A 23,612-nucleotide genomic window follows, 5' to 3' on the forward strand; every position below is an offset into this window, starting at 1 on the left:
GTTCTGCTCTTTTGACCTTACCTCGTAACAGTCAGAACTCTGATACCAGCTTTCAGAGAATGTCCACTGGTTGTCAGTCATCAACAATGTTTCCATATCTTTCTAGAGATGCCTTACAAATTAAGGAACTAATTAGTTATTCCAAGAAAGAAGAACTATCATAGGTAAATGTGAATAATCTGGTGTAGTTGAACACTGATAGACATGGAGCTAGTGAAGCTTAGCTTGCCATATAAAGGAAACATCTTAGAATTGTGTGATTGGCAATATTCACTTCTATCTTTGTCATCTTAGTTATGTATCTAGATGTGTGGCTTTGAACTAAATGTTCAAGACAGTCCTTTTTTCTTTCTTTGATCACTTGAACTGAAGTTATCGGCAGATTTTGCTATCTGTATTAGCATGTTTGGACTAGGTTATTCCATACCATTCCCAGAAGGGGGGCAAATGTATTTGAATATAATTGCTGTAACTCATGCTGTGCCCCAAAACATTACATGATTCTTGTACAATATTCTCATAATTATTTTCTTCTATCCCATATGAATAGTTATTAGTCTTAATGCTTTTCGAATAACACCTTTGAAATGTGCCTTTGTTTTTCATAACGATTCCAGTCCCTGACTTCGGAGATATGTCTGGGCAGATTACCTTGCTGATGTTTGTGAGCCACTTGTTCATGATTACTAGAGCAAATTATTTGTATGGGAAAAGAATAAAAGCTCAGCAGTTAATAGCAACTGCAGATCATATTTTTAGATATTTATTGTGGCCTGTACTGTTAGTGTTTGGCCTGGAACTAGGATGATATTCCTTCTGGTTCCCATCCTCACCCTTGGGCACTGAAACACCTTGGGGGAAGTAGGTAGCATCACAAATTGACACTGTGGGCAAAACTAGGAACTGTTTGTAAGAAGGGGTTTTTTTAATAGTCATTCTTTTCATTGCCAGTCATTCTAGCAGAGATGTAAAATGTACCTTTCTTCAGTTTCTACTTGATGCTCTGGTTATAATTCCCTTTTAAAATTTATTATTTTTGAAGTGTTTTTCATGCAGAATATTTTTTCCTTTTCTGCTTTGATTTCAAGACTTAAGCCAGAGACTCTGAGACAGTTCTCTCACCTAGATGAAGTTTTTCTTGTCGAATCCAGTAGTAGGACCTGAGTTGTGTCGTGTGCAGTTCTAGTATATATTAAGTCAGTCCCACACATTTTTCTTCAAGGCATAATTGGCGTTGTGCTGCTGTGATGCCGCTCTGACAAAGAGAGCAGTGAGGTATATAATGAATACTCCTAGACTCAAAATATTCTTAGCTTTCAGTTATTCTTTGAAACATGTCAAATTTTATAAAGATTTATATGATTACTATATGTTGTCTACTATTTAAATAAATTTTAAAAGTGGGAAATATAAACGAGCAAGTGAAATCTGATGTTTTATTCCATTAAAAAAATACTAATGTTGCAGTTCTTGAACTGCAGTTTGTCTGTTATGTTTTTGAGTTCAAAGTTACATGTTACCATTTAGCTGTAAAATTTCAGTTGTTTTCAGAACAGGTCATGAAGCTAAATTTGCATGTAGGGACACCCCCCCCCCCCCCAAATGGCCAGAAGTAATTTAAAATCTTATGATCTGATGATGTATTTGTGTGAATTTCTACATTTGGAATTGCAGCACTCCTAAATGAAACGTTTCTTACTGTACAGCATATGTTAGGGCCAAAAACTTATATTTCAGTGTGGTTTCAGTATGATTTCACATCTTTTGTTTTGTGCTGTATTTGTGGTTTTGTAGGCTTCAGACTATTATTTATAGGGGTTTTTTATTTAATTGGGTGGGGATAAATACTAAACAAACAAGAGAATCCTAGTTTACTTGATTTTCTGGTTTGCTTGTGAAAGGACGTTATTAAAATTTCTCTTGATGACAGCATAGTATAAACTTTCTAGCTAATAAGGTGTGTCATATATAGGAACATGAAACTTCCTAGGCGTTCTTAATATGTCAGTGGTGAGATTAAAAGTGTTCTGGTGTTAAACTCTCTCGGTGGCTTGCTGACCACTGAATAGTCGCAGGTGTATCTGCTAAGTGGCTAGGGGCCTAAACTTTCTCTACTTAAATGCCAGAAAAAGTCTCTTAAATGAAATCAGCGGTAGAAATATTAGCGTTTCACAGTCAAAGATAACTTGTTCTTTTTGTTTGTTTGTTTGTTGTGCGTTATCTGGTCCTATTTTTACTATAAAACCAGGTATGTTTAAAGTAAGGTTGGAAACATTTGCATCTCTGAAGAGTAGGAAAAGGAAGCCAGGGAAAGAAGATTGGAGGAGCTGCATGGTTACACTTGCAATGAATTAGTGCTTATTTTGGGAGGTTTCCAGCCAGAAAGACATTGTTTTTGATCTGCCTGCCGCCTTATATACCCTTATCCATTCACAGTGAATAGACTGAAACAATCCAACAATCCCTCTCTCCTTTTTTAATTGTGGCAACAATGAAAGCAACATTTAAACAGAAGGCAATAGTGCTGATGAGATACACAGATAATGGCTAATTTGGAAGTCTGCTACTGGTGGGTCAATGCAAGTGATCCAAATCTTAAATTTGACTCTTTTAATCTTGGAACAAATGGAAAGGGTAGAAGTAGAGAGAGTGGAAAAAAACAATGCGTGAAGAACCAGACTTTATCTCTTCTGATTATAAATAACCTTCAGAATAAAAGGAGAAACAAAGTGTGAGAAGAAAGTGGGGAGCATTGAGGTCTGCAGTTAAGTACTGCAGTTAGTGAGGGGGCTGAGACAGATTTGAGAGGGGACTTGGCAGTTTATGTTGTCTTGGGATTCAGTGACAAAATTAGTATGCTTTTTACCTTTTCAAAGAGGTCAGACACAATGCTACCGGTATCCAAAAAAACTCTGGCTTAGGGAAATATTTTGTGTATTATTTCTGCTGAATGATAAGCACATTTTTTAAATGGTTGCTTCAGTTGACATTTTTTCTTTGTTTTAAAAATGTCCCATTGTCAAGTATATTTTTGGTGAAAAGTTTGTATGAAATGTCTCTCATGCTGTCAGAAAGTTTCAAATAGATGCAGCTAATCTCAATAGCAGATGCTATGGCTTTGAAAGAATATCTGTATGCTTGACTTCTGTGTCTGCAATTTTAAAATTCCCTCAGCTTCTGTTGCAAATATCTTATTGATTTGGTTAGAATGGATACATGCCCTGCGATAGTACTGGATTATCTGTGTTCTGGTGCAGAGAATGCTTGCATATTTGCTAGTATTGATAAGAGATTGGATTCCTGTGTATTTTATCTGAGAGTACAGAGAATGGTGCTTCCTGATATTTATATATAGCTTGATATACTTAAAAAAAACCCAAACAAAGTCTGAAAAACTCTACACACCATGAAAAAAGGAGCATTTTTGCTTGTCCAATTTCACTGTGCCATTTATTAAAAGAAAAAAAAAACTAACAAAAAGTAAAAACAATACTGTTTTCAAGTGTGTTCTAGAAAGAGGTTTAACTTGGACTAAGATTTAAATAGTCCTATAGAAATCTACTATGTAACTTCCTAAACTTCTTCACATACTGTGTTTTTAAGGATCACCTTCTGTGTTTTCATATTCCAGAATTGATACTGATTTGTAGCTGCCAGGGTTTTTGGAGGACGACGCATCAGGAAGTCGGGCTTCTGAAATGTGTTAGTCTATTCTGTAGTGGTAGTTAACTGTAAGGCTTTTGGCAAGATTCTAGGTACTTTTCATCATAGATACAGGAAGAAATGAAAAAAAGATCTACCTGTCTTAGGTGGACTCTGAGAAAATAGAGAACGCCCAAACCTGAAAGGCTGGTTACAGAAGAATTCCTTTTCTCTAACACCCAGGTGAACTTTAAAAATGATGCATGGTCTTGAAAATAGTATTTTTAAAAGTTATAATGTGTATGTCACTGTAATAGTTTTCAAATTAGCAAGGAAGCATTATAAATAGTGCAGATTTTTTTTTTTTTCACTAGCCAGCAGGTATGAGCAAGAATAAATACCATAGCTGAAGCCGTAGCAGGAAAGGTCCCTCCCCCAGCGCAACTGGGAAATGGTATAAATACTAAGCAGCGAATAAATGACAATGAATTGCTTCTAGCTTTTTCACTGTAGGGTTTATCTCAGTGTTGCACAACCTTAGCCTAAAGGTTGGGGTTTTTTTTGGTGATTTTTCTTTTCTGACATGCAGTGTTAAAAGTTTACGAAATTTTATACTCCTTCAGAGTAAGTAATTCGTTTGCTTAGTAGGATTCCTTCATAAGCCTGTTTCTTCATGTCCTTAAACTGCAGTTTGCTACTGGTTAAGTTAAAGGAAGAGCTCTGTTAGCTGTAAAGCTGTATGAAGGTCTCTAGTATGGCCTTGGGCGTTAGTGGGTAGATGAATCCCCAAAATACTCAGCGCTCTGTGCTTCAGAGAAGGTAGATCAATACTGTCTTAGGTCAGCTGCAGGCCTTTCAATGTAGACAGCTAGGGGAGCTTAAATATTTTGAGTTTTTATGGCTGCATTAGATAATGATGTTGAGATAGACTGGCCAAAATCTAGATCTGTCTGCTTCCTCATTGGCCCCTTGCCATACTCAGAAGCTCACACTAACTTCAGTGTTGTAGCACTTCTGCAAACCTGCCATTAGTTTATTGAAGCAGATACCTTGGAAATGACAGCCAGCATCCATTTCTTTTAAATACTGTATTTAATTAATATGACTGGTATCAAACAGTAAGTCTTTGGCAGAGATGTAGTTAGAATGTAGTTCTTTAGGGCAACATCCAACTTAACCAACAATCCCTTCTCTCTGCCTGAAAGCCAGTCTTTGCATTACATATTTTCCTCCCTCAGCAGTGAGGCAGACAACAATCTTCTTTGCTGCCTAGCTGTGATTCATTGCTAGAGCAGGTCTTACCTGTGTGCTGACTGAGATAGGTCCATGGAAAAAAAATATCACGTGATCATATAATTAAAGACTCTCTTAATTCATTACGTAGTGAGAGACTGAACTGGGATTGCAACCAGACAGACACAGCCCTTCATAGTCACGGGTTAGAAAATGCTTATTTGGTTTGTGGATATGCATATATATAGCTTCATATATGTGGGTCAGTGTTAAGAATTGTGAGAAAGTTACGGCAGCTTAAGAGACTTCAGCTGTTAAATTCTCACATATCTTCTGAGCATGCATGAATTGTGATACTCTTTCCTTCTTCCCTGGCAGACTCCTAACTGGGTCAGAATGGGGTGCAGGAATGAGAGAATAGAGGCCACCTGTTGACAGTTGTAGGCACTTGCCCTACAGGATGCAATGTTAGAGCATTTCACAGAAACATTGAGAATTTTTCGACAGACAAAGCAGCATATGCGTTTTCTGATCCTCACTGGCTAATTTATCTTCTGGATGAAATAGTCCTTTAAGAGTAAATTCTGAAACAGACAGCTTGTACAGAAAATGAGAACAAATCATAAATGTTTGGCAGAACTTTAAACAAATATTTATTTCTGATAATGAGCCTAACCTGAAATTATCTATGTTTGCATCTGTGTTGATATATTAAATATTAGTATAATAGCCCTAATGAAGTTATGATTAGGACCTGCCTCTTTTTCTAAAAGAGGTTAGAGTGCCATGTAAGAGCATGTGGTCTCAAATCTGAAATTCTTTACACTGAAAAGCCAGAGTTCTTTTTTTAGCATATGAATGATAGTGATAGGTATGCTATTTAAAACATGGGAAGCTGACATACTGTAGATATGGCTGTTTAGAATTTTTTTTATGCCTGAGGCTCACAAAGAGGATGAACATACTGAAGGATACTTCTGCAATGAGTTAGTTTCGTTGAAGAAAAATTTGAAGAATTAAAATTATTCTTTGTATTGATATTTATAAGTGTGCTTAAACTTCGTAATTAACTGTAATGTTCTTAGCTGCTCCTACAGTGACATTGTGTACAATACTTCCTTCAGTAATAGCAGACATCCTTTTTTTTTGGTAGTATTTTTTCTTAATATTTTATAATTCTAAAATAGAAGGTTTTGCACTATATTACTTTTGAATTGAGAAGGCTTCTCTGCATAAACGCTTCATACCAAAATTTAAGACTTATCTAAGAGGTAACATTAGCTTAATCTGTTTTAAGAGTGGCATATTTTAGTTTTAAACTAAATTTAGACAATTCTTAATTAACTTGAGATCCAGTGAAAATCTGTTTTAAATGAAATATAGTTGCCATGAAATTTTGCAATTTTCTTGTGGAGACAAGACCTAAGGCTAAGGAACAGGTTTTTGTTGTTGTTTGTTTGTTTGTTTGTTTAATTGCTGTATTTGTATGTTTTATATGATAAACATTGCAATAAATTTAAAAAAATGGCAATCTGAAGTTAAAGTAACATAGGGCTCCTGATGGTATGTGTTATAGTCTAGGTTTGTGTAAAGTATGTTTTTAAAGGCACTTTTTAAAAGGAATAGTATGAGGCATTTTCTATTTACATACATGTGACCTTTCAATATACAATGTCTTCCATGAGTTTTCTTAACTAGGTGTTCAGTGTCTATCGCCTGCACCTGAAAGGTGCTAAGCATCTGATTGTTTAAAATCTGTCTCTAAAAAGCAAAATATCTGTGCAACCTGTCTCCAGTATGAGAAAAAAATCCTGTTGTTTGTAATGCTTTGAAGCCAGAAGTTGTTTCTTTATTTTCACAAGGCTTGAGCAAAGAGCTGTGTTGCAACCTGCAGTTATGTAGTTAGGTAAGGCAGGGTGGAGTGTAACAGGTGCTTATTAATACCTCTAGGCTACAGGTAAAGGTGACTGTATTTTCTTGAGCGTTCACAGACCTAAACAGGTGGATATTGTTTTAATAATTAGGTTGAGAGTGGACACTATTTATTCTCTGTTTTTAATGGCAAACTTCTAGTGTAGATCTATGAAAGAAACAGTGCCTTTTAAAGTTAAGTAACAATTCAGGTCATCTCCTTGTTGTATCTCCCGGCCTCCTACTTTTAAATAAAAAAGGTATGTTCATAATTTCAGAAATAAAGAAATTTGTCTCTGCCCTTCCAAACTAAAATAAGTTTCTTCTGGAATTTTTTTTTTCCTAATGCCTTTTTTTTTTTTTTTAATAAATTGGTTTTAGGTATGAATTCGACATGATCTTAAATCTGAAAAATTAAAACAGTACAGAGCAGCGCAGTACAACACTGACTATACTGAATATTTGAGAGGTGATTTATAATGGTGAAATGAAATTGCATAACATACAAAATGCAGAAGCAGACTACAAAGCTTTGAATGTCATTGCTGCTTTGTGTATCAAACAACGCTTTAGAAGAGCATGAATGTGAACAGTTTAAATCAGAGAAAAATGTTAAATAAAATTTAACTTAGTATTTTGTGTGTAGACTGAAGACGAAAAGTGTACATGAGCTAATGCGAACACAGAGTCTGTCAAACTGTGGATTAGGAAGGTCTTTTCTAAGATATTTCAGTTACAGTGGACTAAATACTACAGATGGTTTTGCCTGTATTGCTCCTTCATGACTTCCTTCAGCCAGGCTCTTCTGACACTGTAGGAACCCATAGCAGAAAAAACCCTGCATTGTGTTTGAAGAACTCTAGGGTAAAGAATGAAGTGAAACCTGGAATATTTGATAGTGTTTCTTTGGGGTTTTTATGACTCCTAAATACCAACAGGAAATGTAATGCTGGACCCACTTTTTCAAACATGCCAACATTTGTCAGGAGCAATTTTTATATGTTATTTCCCATAGTCCACAAGTAAATATTTGACCAGTGATAGCATGAAAACTTTAACAGATGACCCCTAGATGAGTATTTCCCTTCTTGTTGTCATTGTTGTATTTATATTTACTTAGCCCTTACTGCTGCATACTTCACCTTGTTTTCCCTGTTTCTCCTGCCTTCTAAATGTCCACTTTTGCATCCTTCCTCTTCTTTAACCCCCTTTGCTCTTCAGACTTTGCAGTCATGTTGTTTCTCTTGTAGCAGCAATGCTTTGAGTCCTAGACACAGGAGTAGGACGTCAAAGAGGTGTGAGTCCAAAGGCCTGCTGCAAGATAATAGGGAAAGCTTGAGCTGCTCAGAGTAACAGTGCTGCTGTTCCTGGCGTTTTCTTAGTAACTGCTGTTACAGACCCGGACAGCATCACTTCTGTCTTAGACTGACCCTAATAAGGCAGGTGCTGTTTGGTATTGTCCCTACTATTTGGGAAATTAATGCCCTGAATTGAAAAAACATGGTTTGTATCGCCTGTATGAAAGAAAAAAATGTGAAGAGCTGCTTGTGGGTCCTTCTTCCACATTTCCTTCAGTGCACGGAGAGATGAGAGTGCACTTACAGCTGTCTAAAGTAGCTGGAGTAATCACCCCATGCTGAAGGAAATTTGCAGCAGCTTTGCAAAATTGCCTTTGGCATCTGTTTTAAGTGTTCCTGTAGAACCAGCAAATTCCCTTTTTTTTTTTTTTCATCAGTTGATGCAGCATTTTTCAAAACAAGCTAGTCAACATTTTTAAAGATTTTTATTGCAGTTTCTTTCGGAACTGGGAAGTGCCCAAATACCCATCCATCTTTGCTATATCATTGTTCCTGAATGGGAATTGCTTTTTTTCCCCATGTAGTGCTTGTGCTCCTAATAGTCATATCTTGTCCATACCTCTGATTACTGCTTTATTTTCTTTAGTAGGTTAAAATGAATTTAAATGGCATTTTAACACTTCCCTTCTCCAGTTGTGGTGCATATTTTTTTGTTTAAAGTAGCAGGCATACAGTGATGAACTGTACGTTGAAGTTTAATTATTTTCTGATTATATCCACTCAAGGATATCCAGGCACAGTTTGCTAATGAAATACAGCCCAGTTATCCCATTTCTTGTTCAATGGGATCACCTTTTGACAAGTATTTTCTAAGGAGAAAAGATGCATTTGATAAATTTGATACAAGAAAGAAAATCAGGAGAGAAATTTTCTTTTTTTTCTAGAGGCTGTTGTTTCTACAGACATTATTCATTTATTAAAGACATGCCATCTGGAGAAAGATGTATTCAAATTATATATCTGGATTTGCAAATACCAAAAGAAGGCCCTCTGGGGAGCCTTGCATACATATAGTATTTCATAAACTGTGGCAATATATTACTACAACTGTGTAAGAGGAGTATTCTTTAAGTTTTTGGAAGCTCTCTTACCAGTAGAAAAACATTATTGACTTCTGCAGTTTTGATGGGGATATAAGCATGAAAGTGAAATTCTTAATCTACTTGTTTTCCCAAGCTTATTTTTGTCACTTCCTTATAATAACAGTACCTGTGTTTATAAAGCCTTTGTGATAAGATTCTGGGATCTTAATTTGCCTTTACTCCTCTTTCACTACTCTGCTTGCTCTGTTTTCCCCAATATGGTTAAAAAAAAAAAAAAAGAAAAAAAAGAAGAGCTGTCCTCTACTGTTGACCCACTGTGGTTCCAGTGCTCAGCCTGGGCTTACGCTCTGTGCAGCTGCATTTCCTCTGGAGCTCCCTCAATAGAATGTGGCACAGAGACATATGTTATATTGATATCTGTAGCTTTTAGGCCTTTATTGGCTAAACCATACTCAATCCAAAGTTTCTCAGGTTGTCCATTAAATCAGGAAACAATGCTTGATACATTCATTTCTAAGAGCTGCCTTGAATAAGATGGCTATCATACAAGTCGATTTTTGGATCATGATTTGTTTAATGAACACAGGTAATGCCACTCTTTTCCCAGAATGAAGCTCTGTGTTCTGGAATATATATGTCATTAAAGAGATCCTGACACTGTCAGTCGAGGATGATTTTCTAGGTCACTAAGAAGAAACAGAATATTCTCAAGAATACACAGTATATTATTTCCATTCAGAAACACAGTGTATTCCTGCTGCTGCTTTTTTCCAATTCCTGAAACTAGTTGGATTGATCAAGCGTAACATTAATAGTCCGGGGTATAGTTTCGTTTCTATTAAATGTTGTCCTGTATTTTAGTGTCCCTCCCTGTCCTTGCCATCCCAAATAAGCATGATTGAGAAATAAAAGGCACCTTCCCAGGATGGCCGTCAGCTGCTTTTGTCTTGAGTCTCTCTACTGGGCCTCATGAGACAGCATTTTCAAATTTGGGCATTAGAATCAATTTAAGTGCATTTTGAGTACATTTGGAAGTGCAGTGCATGATTCCATATTGCTGTTTAGGTTGCAAATATCTCCTCGCTTATTTCCTCACTGTCTAACGAAAACAAATGTGTTGGTGAAATTGATATAATTAACATGACTGATAGAAGAAAAAAAAAAGACATTGACTTTTTTTTTTTTTTTGGTGTACTGTTTTCCTTCATCAAAGGCTTCTGGTCTTGCATGAAATCATTCCGTGCTGGTGAACAGGCATTTAGTCATCACTGTTGTTTTGGATGTTTAAGCAGAAATGAGAATAAAGCCCACCTGTTTGCATATCTAGGTTACATTGCAGTTTTATACATATTCTGTCTTTATGATCTGTGCAGTTTGGCAGTGCTGATAGGTTCAAGCTTAAAACACTGCATTGAAGTCACTCAGAGTAGCAGCTCTACGGGGAATAAAATACCATGGTTTACTTGTTTGTCATTAAGCACATGTCCTTGTTTCAGCTGGGATAGAGTTAACTGTCTTCCTAGTAGCTGGTATGGTCACTTTGCTTTAAGATTATACAAAAACTGTGCTTAAGTCCCTTTCAAGATTGGTATGCTGATGATTCACAAGCATTGTTAATTAAGAAGAACTTGTCATAGGACTTCTACCATGACAAATGTTGCCTGCTAATAGATGGATACTGATTCTTTTATTTTATGGTAGTTACAATACTGTATTTCTTAAGAAATTTTTTTTTATAGTCATAGATGCTGCTGTAATACTTAAAAGTCCAGTACTTTCAAAAGTGGACACTTTAAAATTTTGCATTTTAAAATTACTTTGGCTTTGAACATCTATCACTGAGTGATAAAGGACATCAATGTTACTTCTCATGTAACCCACTTCCTTTAATTATCATTGAATTATATGTGAAGGAAATAAAAAAATAAACTGCTACTGACAAAGAAGCAAAATAGTGTATTAAAAAAACCAGCTCTTTCTAATCAACTTCAAAATTAGCACACATTAAGACCCATGCTTTCTTTTCTTTCAGAACACACAACTCTACCCTGTGTCTTTTCTCTAATTATCACTGAATGCTCTTATACCTTTTTTTGGTTCACTGTATGGTCCTAATTGTTTCTTTTGTACTTTTTTTTAATTTAACAGTTGTTCCTGTCATTTTGAAAGCACTGACATATGACGAGAAGAGGGGGGCATGCAGCGTGGGTTCCAACGTGAGAGATGCAGCATGCTATGTTTGCTGGGCCTTTGCTCGTGCTTACGATCCTGCAGAACTGATACCATTTATTAGTCAGATTTCAAGGTAAGTTGTGGCAATAAGAAACTGATCTATTTACAGTTAATTTTTAAAATCTGTTCAAAATCAGGAAGGAGCTAGAAGTTAATCTAATAGTCTAATTCTGTATCTTCTGGAAGTTAATGATCTACGAGTCTAATGCTCTATCTTTAAGAAATTTAAAATTACATGTTGACCAAAAGTGATACGTCTATTTAGGGGAAATACCTTCATGGTTATAAAGTAGCCGGTGTGTCCCATATAACATGAATGAAATTAATTCATCTCTGGATTTTGTTTGCCAAGGAATGGATATTTTTGTTTCTCTATGACAATTTTTAATAAAGTTCACTGATTCATGCTAACAGATATGCTGAATATCTTAAAGTTAAAGCATTGAATATAGGTGGGATGACGATGACATAAACAGTACTGTTGGCTTTCTGTGTAATAGTTGAAGTCTAAAATTTCTTCCTGTTGTGGTATGATGCAGTTTAACTTTTCGGATTGAAATGCATTTAAATATTTCCTTATCAAGTGTGATGACTTCATTTCCTTCTGTTTATCTGTCATAAGAAAACCAAAGAAAAATCCGAAGAAATGCAGTGTAAGAAGATTCAGAGAAATTAGGAGAGCGTTGGGAGGTGGGGGGCAGTCATCTGTTGTCTGCTTAATGACCTGCTTTATTGTTAGCTCAGCAAACAGATTGAGGAAGTTTAAGAAGATTTGGTTTCTGTTTCAAAAGACTTTTAAAAGTAAAATTTTCAAAAGATTTCCAAATCAAAACCTGTGATACTGCAATGGTGGACTAGAACTTGGTGCAGCTTTTCTCTTAATACTGATGATATTTTTGCACATACAAATTGGTTTTACCTTTTTTCTTTCATCTCATGCTTTTCCTCCTATTTGCTTGTGGGATTCTCTCTTTAGCATTTAGTCTTTTTGTTGGCAGCACACTGGCTGACATTTTGAGGTGTCTTTAATGGGTGATTTGCACTGCAAACACAAAGAGGTAGCTTCTAACAGTTTCTTGGCAGGCTTTTAGTACAACCATTGATAGGAGCAGCTCAGGCATCTTTGTCTCCATCGGAGGGGTTTTGATTAGTAGTCATTTAGTATTATCTTTTTAAAAAGAAAAAAAAAGGTTTGGACTATACAGTGATTTGTGGTCCTGGATATCTGGTTCAATTTCTAGAGGCTGCCTTGCTTCCAGATTGCTGACAGAACTATTTCAATCTCATCCAAAAAGCCTGTTTTGGAAACACAGGGTTACTTACTTAGCTCAGCAGGTTCCCAAAGAATATGTAATTTTTTCTTTCCTCTTTAAAACTTGTTTTTAAAGTTCTTTGGGACAGTCTGTAAGCCCTACGTGTCCATTTTTATTCCTTCATCCTTGTATCCCCACTTTCCAGTTCTGGTCCTTTAATGCAGGGTCACACAACAGTGTCTCTTATCTGTGTGGTACTTGCTCCTGGGGTTTTTTGAGACCTTGATAAAATCTTTCTGTCTAAGAACTTGCTGTCAAATTTCTTCAGGCCAAACACTGTTTTTCTTCTTTTTTTTTAAGCTGTCATGTCTTTTCTCTGAAGTAAGCAGAAAAAAAATTCTAAGACATCTTAGCCTTGTCTCTCTGATAAAGCAGCCTCATGCTTTGATGATGTTTCATGTACAATAGTGTAGATACTAAAGGAGAGGAGTCTTGTAACACCAAGCTGTGCTAGAACATGATGCCATACACTGTCTCTGGATGACTTTCAGAGAGTGTGGTGCTCCAGAACACACCTGTTTCAGTTAAGCATGCTAGAAACAGTGATACTTGCCATAGTAAGTTATTAAAGAAATATTTTATTTTGAAGGATCATATTTAATTCCCTTCTAGCTGAGTTCATGGTAAATTATATATAGTATGAAATTCTTAACATAAAGGTACCTAAAGATGGGTTTGCACAGTGAAATAATGATGTGATTACATCTTGGGTTGTATTTCCTATTTTTAATCTAACCAGCACAAGTAATGGTAGCAATGAAGACACAGTGACACTCATGACCAGAATGCTAACAAATGTTTCTAGCAGGCTGTTACCAGCTGTGCAGATTTATTTACTGCTGTCTTTTAACTTGCAGGAACACATTTATATTCTCACTGCGAGCAAATCTTCAGGATGAGAGTAGCCATACCAATACTAAAGTCTGGTTCAAAACTGGTCCTTTTTGTAGATTTGGTCAGCAGCCTTATGAAAATAAATCCTTTGCTTCCATCCTCTTAGTTGAACAACTTTAAGGTTTCTTTTAAGGTCTGGCAAGCATGTTCTTTGTGAAACTTAAAAAGGCCTAAGTGTGAGTGTGTAAGCCTTCTATTTATCAGAATTCTGATCTGTTCTGTTTATGAGTATTTTTCTTCTGCTCATGATGCTTTGAGCAATGTATTTCTTTTACTCCTTTTACCCCACCATGGCGCAAAACAATGTTGTTTTCCGTATGTTAGATGCAAGCTCACCATTTTGATTTTTCATGGTTTGTGGTATTTTGTTTTACTGTCACAAAGCTGGTAGTGGGAACTTGTGGACAGGTATGAAGGAGGTTATGTTTCTGAAGAAGCTCCTGGCTTTTAGCTTTCAGACTGTTCTGGAAACATTCTTTTCTTTTTAGGAAAATGACAAATGAAAATAGTTGATATCTTCTACCTATGGTAGTAATAACAATTAATGCTGTGGCTATGCCAGCTATGACAACCTCAGTTGTTTGGAGTAAGTTGGTGGAGTGGAGAGACAAAGGGCAGACGGCAAGGGGGAATCTGAAAATTGCTTATGATCAGTTGTAAGGTGTTGTGGTTTGTATATGCTTAGTTTTCTAACAAATCTGCACAGTATTTTAGCAAGTATTAATGCTATATTAAGGCTTTACTTAAAAATCTTGGTAGTTATGTTGGCCATACATTTTCTAAATATAATCAGCACTTGAAGGTAGAATTGCCACTGCAAAGAGAAACGGTGAAAAAAAATATTCAAATAAAGTATGACACACAGTTTCACCTATTGTGTCAGCAAGCCGATAATTACATACAGCTTTTTTTTAAATCTAGCCTTAGGTGTGTCACTGTTTTACTTAAAGAAGAGTCATACTTCTAGCCACAAGCAAATTGTTGCTACCTCTAAAAAATGCAGAACTCAGCATCTTGAAACAAAGTACATAATATCCATTGTGAGCTGAATTACACAGCAAAAACAGCTGCCTATATAAGAATACAAGCTATTGGATTCCTACAGAAAAATAATAAATCATTTACCTGAAAGGAAAATACTACCTCCTTAAAAAAATTGTAATGAGTGATTGCAGTCCTGAAGAGTTTGCTTCATCTTGGTGCTAGATATTGCAAATGGTTTATCCTTCATTCACAGTCTTTAACACTGCTGTTTAATTGGCTGGAGGAACACAGATAATGCTGAACTTGGAGCATAAGTAGCTGGTTGCTACACAGACTCGAAAGGCAAGGCGGTCATCATGGTAGAGTAAATGCACTGGTGGTAACTAGAAGTTGTTGACTTAAACAGTGAGCTGCTTCATATCTTCCTACTTCATGTCATGGCCTTTGGCACATGTTAGTGTGTCTTGCAGGGAACTCACTTGGGTATGAAAATACAGCAGAAGTACGCTACTTAAACTGGGTCCTGCCCCACACCCCATTCAGACTGTGGTACAGCAGTTACAAATTAAAGCAGAGGGGTAATTTGGTGGAGGGTTGGTTTTTTTTTCCTTTTCTTGCCTGCAAAGTTGTATCATCGTGTAATGGAAAGACATTGTTTTCTGTGTTTTCAGTAGCCAAGGGACATAAACATTTCACTTTTGACTAGTGAAAAATCACCTTAAACTGTATAAAATCATATTTTTTTAGCAAAATTTATGGTAATGTTTTAAAAGAAATATCTGTCTCCATATTCAGCAATAGCTGTTTCTTCTCTGCTTTCTTATGAATGTTCTGTTAAGTGATGAAATTGTCAGAATATTGAAGTTACAAACTTAGATTGCTGTAGATCAGCCCTTTTCCCTCCTGACCTTACCACTCCTCTTTTAAGGAGAGGAGGAAAAAAAAAGATAGAAAACACTTAGTAGAAATACTCGCTGGAGAGTAGTTCAAATAGTACTTGCTTGTAATTTTACATGTCGGTATTTTTTCCCTATCCATATTTCAACAAGACACACTTACTCATATATGCTTATTTATTTTTTAAAGTCTAGTTAAACTGGTTCCTAAAACCTTGCCTGATGTATTCAAACTACGGGACCACAAAAGGAAAATTCTTGGCAAAATAGATGAAACTTCACTTTTATTGCAGGATAACCTTACAATGTTTTGAAATGCATGTCCTGAAGTTGCTATTCAAGCATATCTTTATAAAAGCACTACTTGAGCGAGCTTTTTTCTCTCCCAGTCTCTACACGCATGCTCTCTTCTCAAGCTTACCTATGAGGAAAGTTAAACATAATATAACAACTTGGAAATACGGGTAATTTGATTCTTGCCTCCTTGGGTGTGGAAGTTACTGTCTGTAAAGTGGCAGGTGCACCCTAAGAAGCTGAGCTGTTTTGTTTAAAACCTAAACAAATATAAAAAGAAAAACATACTTCTACTCTATTACACAATTATGGTGATTAAGTTGTTGCTGGCTATCTTAATTATTTGGAACTGTTGCATAGGCAGAATGTAGTTTCATTTATCTGTCATTCGATGGTGTAGGTAATCAATAAATAAATCGTTATTTAGAAAGATCTAATTGCTATCTCCTGTTCAGCAGAATACTAACACAAATAGTGCATACAGTGTAGGAGTGCAGGCGGCTTTGTCTTCCCTGCGGTGGTGCGTTGTTTTTGAAGAGGGAGAAAAAAAAAAGGAAGGTGTGGCTATGGATGAATGATGTAGCTTGCTTCAGGGCAAGATTGTCCTGCAGAATTGGGGAAATCTGAAGCATTGCTTTGAGCTACATCTTGTACCATGGTGAAATATTGAGAATAGCTTTCTTCTTTTATGTATTTGAATGTTACCTTTAGAAGAGAGTAGTGTGCCTACTGTGTCTTGGACTTGTGTAAAGTTATTTCCTGCAGGGGCATCATAGACCTTTTTTTTCCTTTTTTTTTTTAATAGCAGCATTTATAACTCCTGTTCTAAGCATTTTTCTTAATGTTCTTTTCCACATGTGTATTTATTATACTTTCTTCATTTTACCCCAAAACTTTGGGATTGGAGTAACACACTGAACGGTGTAGGATGCTGGGTGGCTAGCAGAAAGTATGAGCTCAGTGTAAGCTGGCTTAGAGGGACTGTGAAAGTATGCAGTGTAGAAGTGGGAATGGTCACTGCATTTCTCCTTTTATTCAGACATTCTCCTTGCCTAGATAAACCAGAGGAATTAAATCTGGGACTGTAGTCTGAAGGGCCTTTCCCCCTAGCAGTGCTGGCTGAAGCAGGCTCTTTTGTTTGCTCCTTCATCTGCGTTGCTCCTGCAGTTGAGCGTGGCATAGCTGTATGTGATAAAGTCAATGGGGGAGCTTCTCTGGTTTAAAAAAAAAAACTAGCAAAAGAAAAATTAATTGAGGATGGATCTGTTTTCATCATCCAGCTTACTGTGTAGCCATTCCAGTTGGAGTACTGGCATGACTGAAGAGGTGTGAAAAGGGCTGTTTGCAGCAGCAGCTCTCGACAGACTCAGGTCTGACTGTGGTCTCGCCTCCTTTTTTTAACTTGCTTGGATTGTTCAAAACTGTTTTGCTTGTGATGATTATTATGCCTTCCCTTACCTAGTGTATAGTAGGGAGGAGAGTTTTCTGTCCTAAGTTAGACTTTTCCCTTTTTTGGGCTCAGGAAGGAAATTTTGGTTTTGTGCCAAATTGGCAAGAGGTTTGAGAGTTTATTTTTTTTCTTCCTGCAGCTTCAGGGTGGTATGCTTGAATTAATAGTAGTAAATTCTCAGAGGTTAGCAATAGGATAAGGTTTGTGCTGCTTGTGACTAGCATAGACTAGAAGTGCCTGCTACAGGTGATAAAGAAAATTCAGATTTTTTTGTCTGGTACATCTGGTGCTTATAAGGAGAGGGTAACATGATATTTCTGTGTTGTGATGTCCATCACCTGGACAGCCTCTGCTCTCTTATTCTTTCTGCCTTGTCAGGGGAAGGTAATGAGATCACTGTTGGGCTGAGGAAGTGAGCAGCTAACATACTTTGAGTCCTTTTAACTTTCCCTGAAGCCAATTAATTGAGTACTGGGGGGAAGGGATAGGGAAGAAAGGAAGAATTATTAGTTGACTGAGAGAATTGCAACTTGCTTTTTAAAGTCCATTTGTGTTTACTGTACACTTAACTGCTTGTCGTGCATACAGGCTAAATATACCTCAAGGAACTACAAAAGGTGTTTCATAGAGCCTGCAAGATGCAAAGACATTCTTTGCTCTACCTGTTAGTAGTCAGGTGTGGTACATTTCAGGCAAGTCAAGACATGATTCTTTAACTAGCTTAAAAAAAATATCCCACTTTGTTTGACATAAACAGTTTCTTTATGTTAGGAAATCCTGGTGGAGTATCACATAAACTCCCACGACAAAGCAGACAGGTGAAGACACCTTAGACATGTTTCATCTTAGGCATGTTGCCTTCCTTGCTAATCCTGGTGTTACGGCAGACTGTGTCTGCATTTTCAAATAGGAATTAACTTGAAAAAATTATTTGTGTAGTTTGATAAGTTTAAAATACTTCTATTAAAAGGATTAACATAAAACAGTGACTACAATATGATTTATGAATATAATGGGGCTACAGGGGCAATGACGAAATTCCTGTTTTGTGTTTTTTGGTTGTTTTTTTTTTTTTTCTTAAACATGGTATTCAGTTGCAGCACTGAATAACTCAGGTGGCATCACATAGACAGTATGTTGTTTTGCTGGTTTTACTTATACAGGTTTGTCTTGAGGTAACAGAAGAATAAGAAAAAATGGAAAAGTACAATTTGATTATAAGCTGAACTCTTGTTGTGTATAATAACCTGAAACTGTTTTCCATTATATTTAATAAAGCACATTTTAAGTCTAACTATGAAATTCAAAGAGCAGTATTTATTCTCCAGTGAGTTTGAAAAGACTGCATAATCTTTCAAATCAGTATGTTAATATTTAATATGCGTGTCCTTTCACTCATCCCTAAGTGTCCCTTTTGGGCCACTGTCAGAGACAAGACAATGACTTGGAAGGATTTTGCTCTGAGCCAGCACATCTCCTCTGAAATACTCTGTAATGCTTAACTTCAGGGTACCTTTGACACAGTAAGGGCAACACTCTGGATTCTGAGCTTCCTGCCTTGTTGAGGGTTTTTTTGGTGGTTTTTTTTTTTTTTTCTGTTTTCTCAGAAGAGAACAATATTGAAATATTGCATAACTGATAAAATAATGTTTTACCTTATAGTCCATATAATCAGAAACATCACACAAAAATTTGCTTCTTTTTGCTTTCCAGGATGATTTTCATCCAATTCCTTAGTTTTGAATGTTCTCTTCTATAATTAAAAGACTTATGGGAGCTATTCATATAATTAAAATTATATACTTCTTAAATGTCCCTTTAAAATTATTTTTAAGTTTGCCAGAGAAGAAAATAGCAAACATGGTATGAAGATGATGTATTTGACCCAGCACTTTTTCAACAGTTAGCCATGTATGCTGCTACTTAATGGAATGCTTCCTGAACATTTGTTCTTCCAATCGCTATCATTTGGATGACCGTATTTTGTCTTATAATCACCTAATGCCTTTGTGGCAGAGGGAGGAATTGCTCATGCAAGTAGCAATAAGAAAGCATTAACTGTCTTTAGAACAATTTATTGGAGTTTATTTTCATTTCATTTTTGCTTTCTGTCTCGTTTTCCTTAATGGAGATAAACTGAAATTACAGAGGCAATGCTGATTATGCATTTCAGTGAATTTTAACAACACAGTATTCTCCACTGTAGGAAACTGATAGCCACTACCCAGGGAAGCTTGATATTATCAGTGTAATTAATATCTTTATGCTAAAGCAAAGCTATCTTGGATTTACTTTTCAGCCAGTATTTATTTCCTCTTTCGCCTGGAGTCAATAAATAATGTAATGAAGAGTTTCAGAGTTTGAAAGGAATAATTTTCTGGTTAAATGATTCTCCTGAAGTGATGTTTATTTGTCACTGAAGTTAATTGAATGCTGGAGGTGGATTTCTAAAGCTGTAGACTTCATGTCCTGGGATATATTCTCTCTCTTCTGTTGTGTAGCACATCTTTTAAAAGCAGTTCTTTTGAGGTAGAAGAATTAAACTGTGCAGGGTTACCAGACTTCACGCACAAAGAAACAGTTTCGTATAATCATGTCTCTGTATCTACAGGTCACCTTTTAAAAAAACTGCTTTGCAATTTGTCTTGCAAGTCACTTTTTAGCAGGATTTGCATATTGTTTTCTGATTTTTGTTACTTATAGGCTGTGATTGTTCTTGCAGAGATAGTTGCAAGTTTCCATTGCTTAACTTTCAGTTTTGCATAAGCCCTACATAAGATTTGCTGTGTGTTTGTCTATTGAGAAACTGTATTTCCAAGTTTTAATTTAAAATTGCACTGAATGAGTCTCACATTAGAGATGATAGTTATGTCCAAGTTTTAAAGTCCTGCTATATTTAAAAAAGAAAAACTTTCTATGCAGCTAAATGTATTTGCATACTTATATTGCTTTGACACAGTAGGATGGTAGTTGTCTCTTTATGCTATGGGAAGTCCACAGCAAACTAGAGAAATGAGGAAGTACGTGGTTATTTCAACTCAAATTTTAGTTTAGGCTTGTATTTATAAATAATAAGCTCCTTAGAGGAAATGCTGCGTGTTTTGCTTAGAAGTCTAAATGTTGAAATCATGGTGTTACACATTTCGTCTCATATTTTTGGTACTAATACTCAATATTTTATTTCCTTAGTGCATTGGTTATTGCTGCAGTATTTGATCGCGATGTTAACTGCAGAAGAGCTGCTTCTGTAAGTTATCACATTCTAGCTTATATGTTTCTGTTACTTTTGTTTGTGTTCATTTAATGTAATTTGTAGACTTAGCTATGTAGAACTACAGTATATAAGCAATATATTGTGTTGTGAACAAAAAAGTGCTTTTTTAAATCCTTAGAAGTATGGTGTGAATTTAGATTCTAAATTATATAATCCACAGATCCACACCTTGATTTATGGCCACAGTTCACAATATAGTGCATTGTTGTCATGATGGTTAAGATAATGTATCTAAGAAAGAGCTAGTTAGCATTTTCTAGTCACAATATCAAAGACAAAAGGGTCATACATAATATACAAACACTGTGTCTTTTTCAAGTCACCAAGCTGGTAAGTTTTGTGAAGTTATACTTTTCTAATTGTTCATCAACTCTTACTCTGTAATTGTGGTAAGGTGAAAATTTCTAGAATAATCTCTCTCCTCCAAACATATTTTCAGTTATTGTATAAAAGTCTTTTCCATAGGACTGGGAATTTTTAAAAGAAAGTGATAAATCCATTAGGTAGGTATTCTTATCTAGTTAATAGGACTGACACCAAAGTATATTCTGTGGAACCTTTCTGTAGAAAGTATTTATGCTGTTGAGAATTGAAAAGAATGCATGATTGTTCTTAAGGGAATTTATGGAGGAGAGGTTATAGAATTTGGTAAGAAGAAAGAATGGACATCTTTGAGAATTTAAGTCAATGTGTTGTATATATTGAACTTGCTTTCTTAAAGAAAAAAAGTATGAGTTGCCTGTTTCAACAGATAAAACAAATTATCTTATGCAGATGTAAAAACCCCCACCCAATAACTGTATTAACTCAAACACAGGACCAAACAATATCTGTCAAAGAACTGGGTGTCTTTATTCCTAAGAATAAACTTCACTGTGAATGCATTTAAAACAAAAAAAAAATTAAAAAAAAAAGCTGTCTTTGCAACATGGAAATTAATTAACAGGTCTGTCTTATTTTTTGACTGAAAATTTGAAAGCTAATGCATTTATAGCATAAGAAGGATTTCTCAGGTATACCTGGATAGCATCCTTATTTTTTCTAGCCACCCCTCTGCTTGAGAGTTTAAGCTGTTGAATGAAGCTGTAGCATAATTGCTGGGGAAGTGAGTCAGTTGCTTGTGTAATCATATCACAAATCACTTTGTCTAAATAGGTTAAAACCAAAGCATGGAAGCTAAGATGCTGTAGATTGCTGAGTACTGATATAACATACTGTTCACATACTGTACAACTAAATTAATATGAACAATGCTACTTTCCCCAAACTTCAACTCCTGAACTTTAGAAACTAGAATTTGCTATTCTTGGCTAATTTAAGTCACTTTATTAAAATAAAATCCTTAGTGGAAAACAAAGGTAGCTTTGCTTTCCCGAGAACTGCACGAAACATTAAGGAGTATAGATGGTGAAAAGTGAGTTATTTATTTGTTCTGTAGGAATTGTCCTAGGAATCAGCGGTAATATATATAAAGAGGAGAATTCTTTTTAACATGAGTGCCACTACAGATGTACTTCTTACCTTTAGTGGCTTGATCTAATAGTCGTGCGTAATCTTCATTATGTTTCTATGCTTAAACATAAACCGATAGTTTGACCATGAAATATGGTGCTAAATCAGATACATTTACTAATGCTATAAGCTTAGTGCAGATTGTGCTTCCATATTTCAAATGAATACAAAATAAAGTACATTTTCTTCTCATTTCCCTCTTCTACTTTAAACCAAGCTATCGAGCATTCTGCAATTAGGTTATCTCCAGTCAAATTAATTTTTTCCTTAGTACATTCTAATTTAGAGGTGGTCAAAATTTGGAATTGCTGTTTTGATGGATAGTTGTGAAAGTACTGAAACCTTTTTTCTTATTTTAGAAAGGCAGGCAAAGAAAAACATTGTGTTTACTAGGCATTACTACAGTTTTGAAGAAAAATACTTGGGAGTCCTAATTATTTCCAGTCATTACTACAGTTAAATACATATTTAAATAAACAACATGTTTTACTAGATTTTCCATCTATTACAATATGCAATATATTATAATGCAGAGCCCCAATAAAACAAAATAGCATATAGAGGTATTTTGAACCCTGAGGTTAGAGAGAATAAAACAAGACTGTTCTTTTGAAGCTCCAAAAGCATTCTGAGCTGACTTTTGCAACTCTTTCATGAATAATTATTATAAGGAATAATCACATGAACAAGTGATCTTGGATTGGGCTCCATTCAGCTCTGACATCTTAAAGAGAGGGGTTTTTTTTTCCTCTTGGTTGGTTGATATGTTTTAAAATCATGACTTAGAGAATGTTTTAATTTTTTTTTAATATTTTTTTCAGTTTTTGTGGGAAAGTGAAGTACTCGGGTTACAAGGCTAGTTGTTCATCTTGGTTTTGATATCATGGAATCTTTAAATAAAGATCTTTGCATCCAAGTTTTCCATCTCCAGAAGGGGATTGTATGAAAAATGAAAAATTATTATTACAAAACAATTGAAGTATTTGGCATCTTTTAGGAATTTGCAGATGTTTGAAAGTATGATTGAAATAGTAACATTTTCAGTTATTGAAAATAATCTCCTAAGTATTATGAAGAAAAATCTTTTGTGAAACAATAAAAAAGTTCTAAAGGAACAAGGAGGGAATTCTGTGAACATGAAATAAGCTCTAGAAAATTGCCTTTTCATGTGGATGAACAATATGTTTCATTATTTTCATATTTCTATTTTACTTTCTTTCACAAAGCTTTAACAGAATAAAATTGTGGGGATGATTTTCCTCGTAACTTCTTCTGTTCAACGTATTCCTTCAGACCCAAGAAAAATAATTTACCATATCACATTTTTGTTACTAAAATTGGGATTAGATGCTGTTCTCCTAGAACAGTAATGTGTTTAAATTGTCACAGCTGGAATGTGCATTGTCTACAAAGCCTTCTTAAATCAGTGGTGAAATTTTCCAAATATAGCTCTAAACACTGTAGGGTTCTGTTTTTTACATTCCTTTAAGGGCTTTTTCTGTTTTTCTTTGAATAGCTTGGTTTTCATTGTAAATTTCCCCATAATTGGCTGAAAACTTACTTGCAGAAGAGGCAC

General features: G+C 35.5%; 1 protein-coding gene across 3 annotated transcripts in view; it reads left to right on the forward strand.

Moving 5' to 3' along the window:
* The window catches only part of TBCD (tubulin folding cofactor D), a 131,877-nt gene that overhangs the window by 43,614 nt on the left and 64,651 nt on the right, over window positions 1–23,612 (forward strand). For all 3 annotated transcript variants that reach the window (XM_052809088.1, XM_052809091.1, XM_052809090.1), the window contains exons 15-16: window positions 11,336–11,492; window positions 20,440–20,497. In XM_052809088.1, the coding sequence (XP_052665048.1) occupies window positions 11,336–11,492; window positions 20,440–20,497 (215 nt within the window). The remainder of the gene's footprint in view (window positions 1–11,335; window positions 11,493–20,439; window positions 20,498–23,612) is intronic.

This window comes from Harpia harpyja, chromosome 14 (assembly GCF_026419915.1).
Source record: "Harpia harpyja isolate bHarHar1 chromosome 14, bHarHar1 primary haplotype, whole genome shotgun sequence".
Classification (NCBI taxonomy): Eukaryota; Metazoa; Chordata; class Aves; order Accipitriformes; family Accipitridae; genus Harpia; species Harpia harpyja.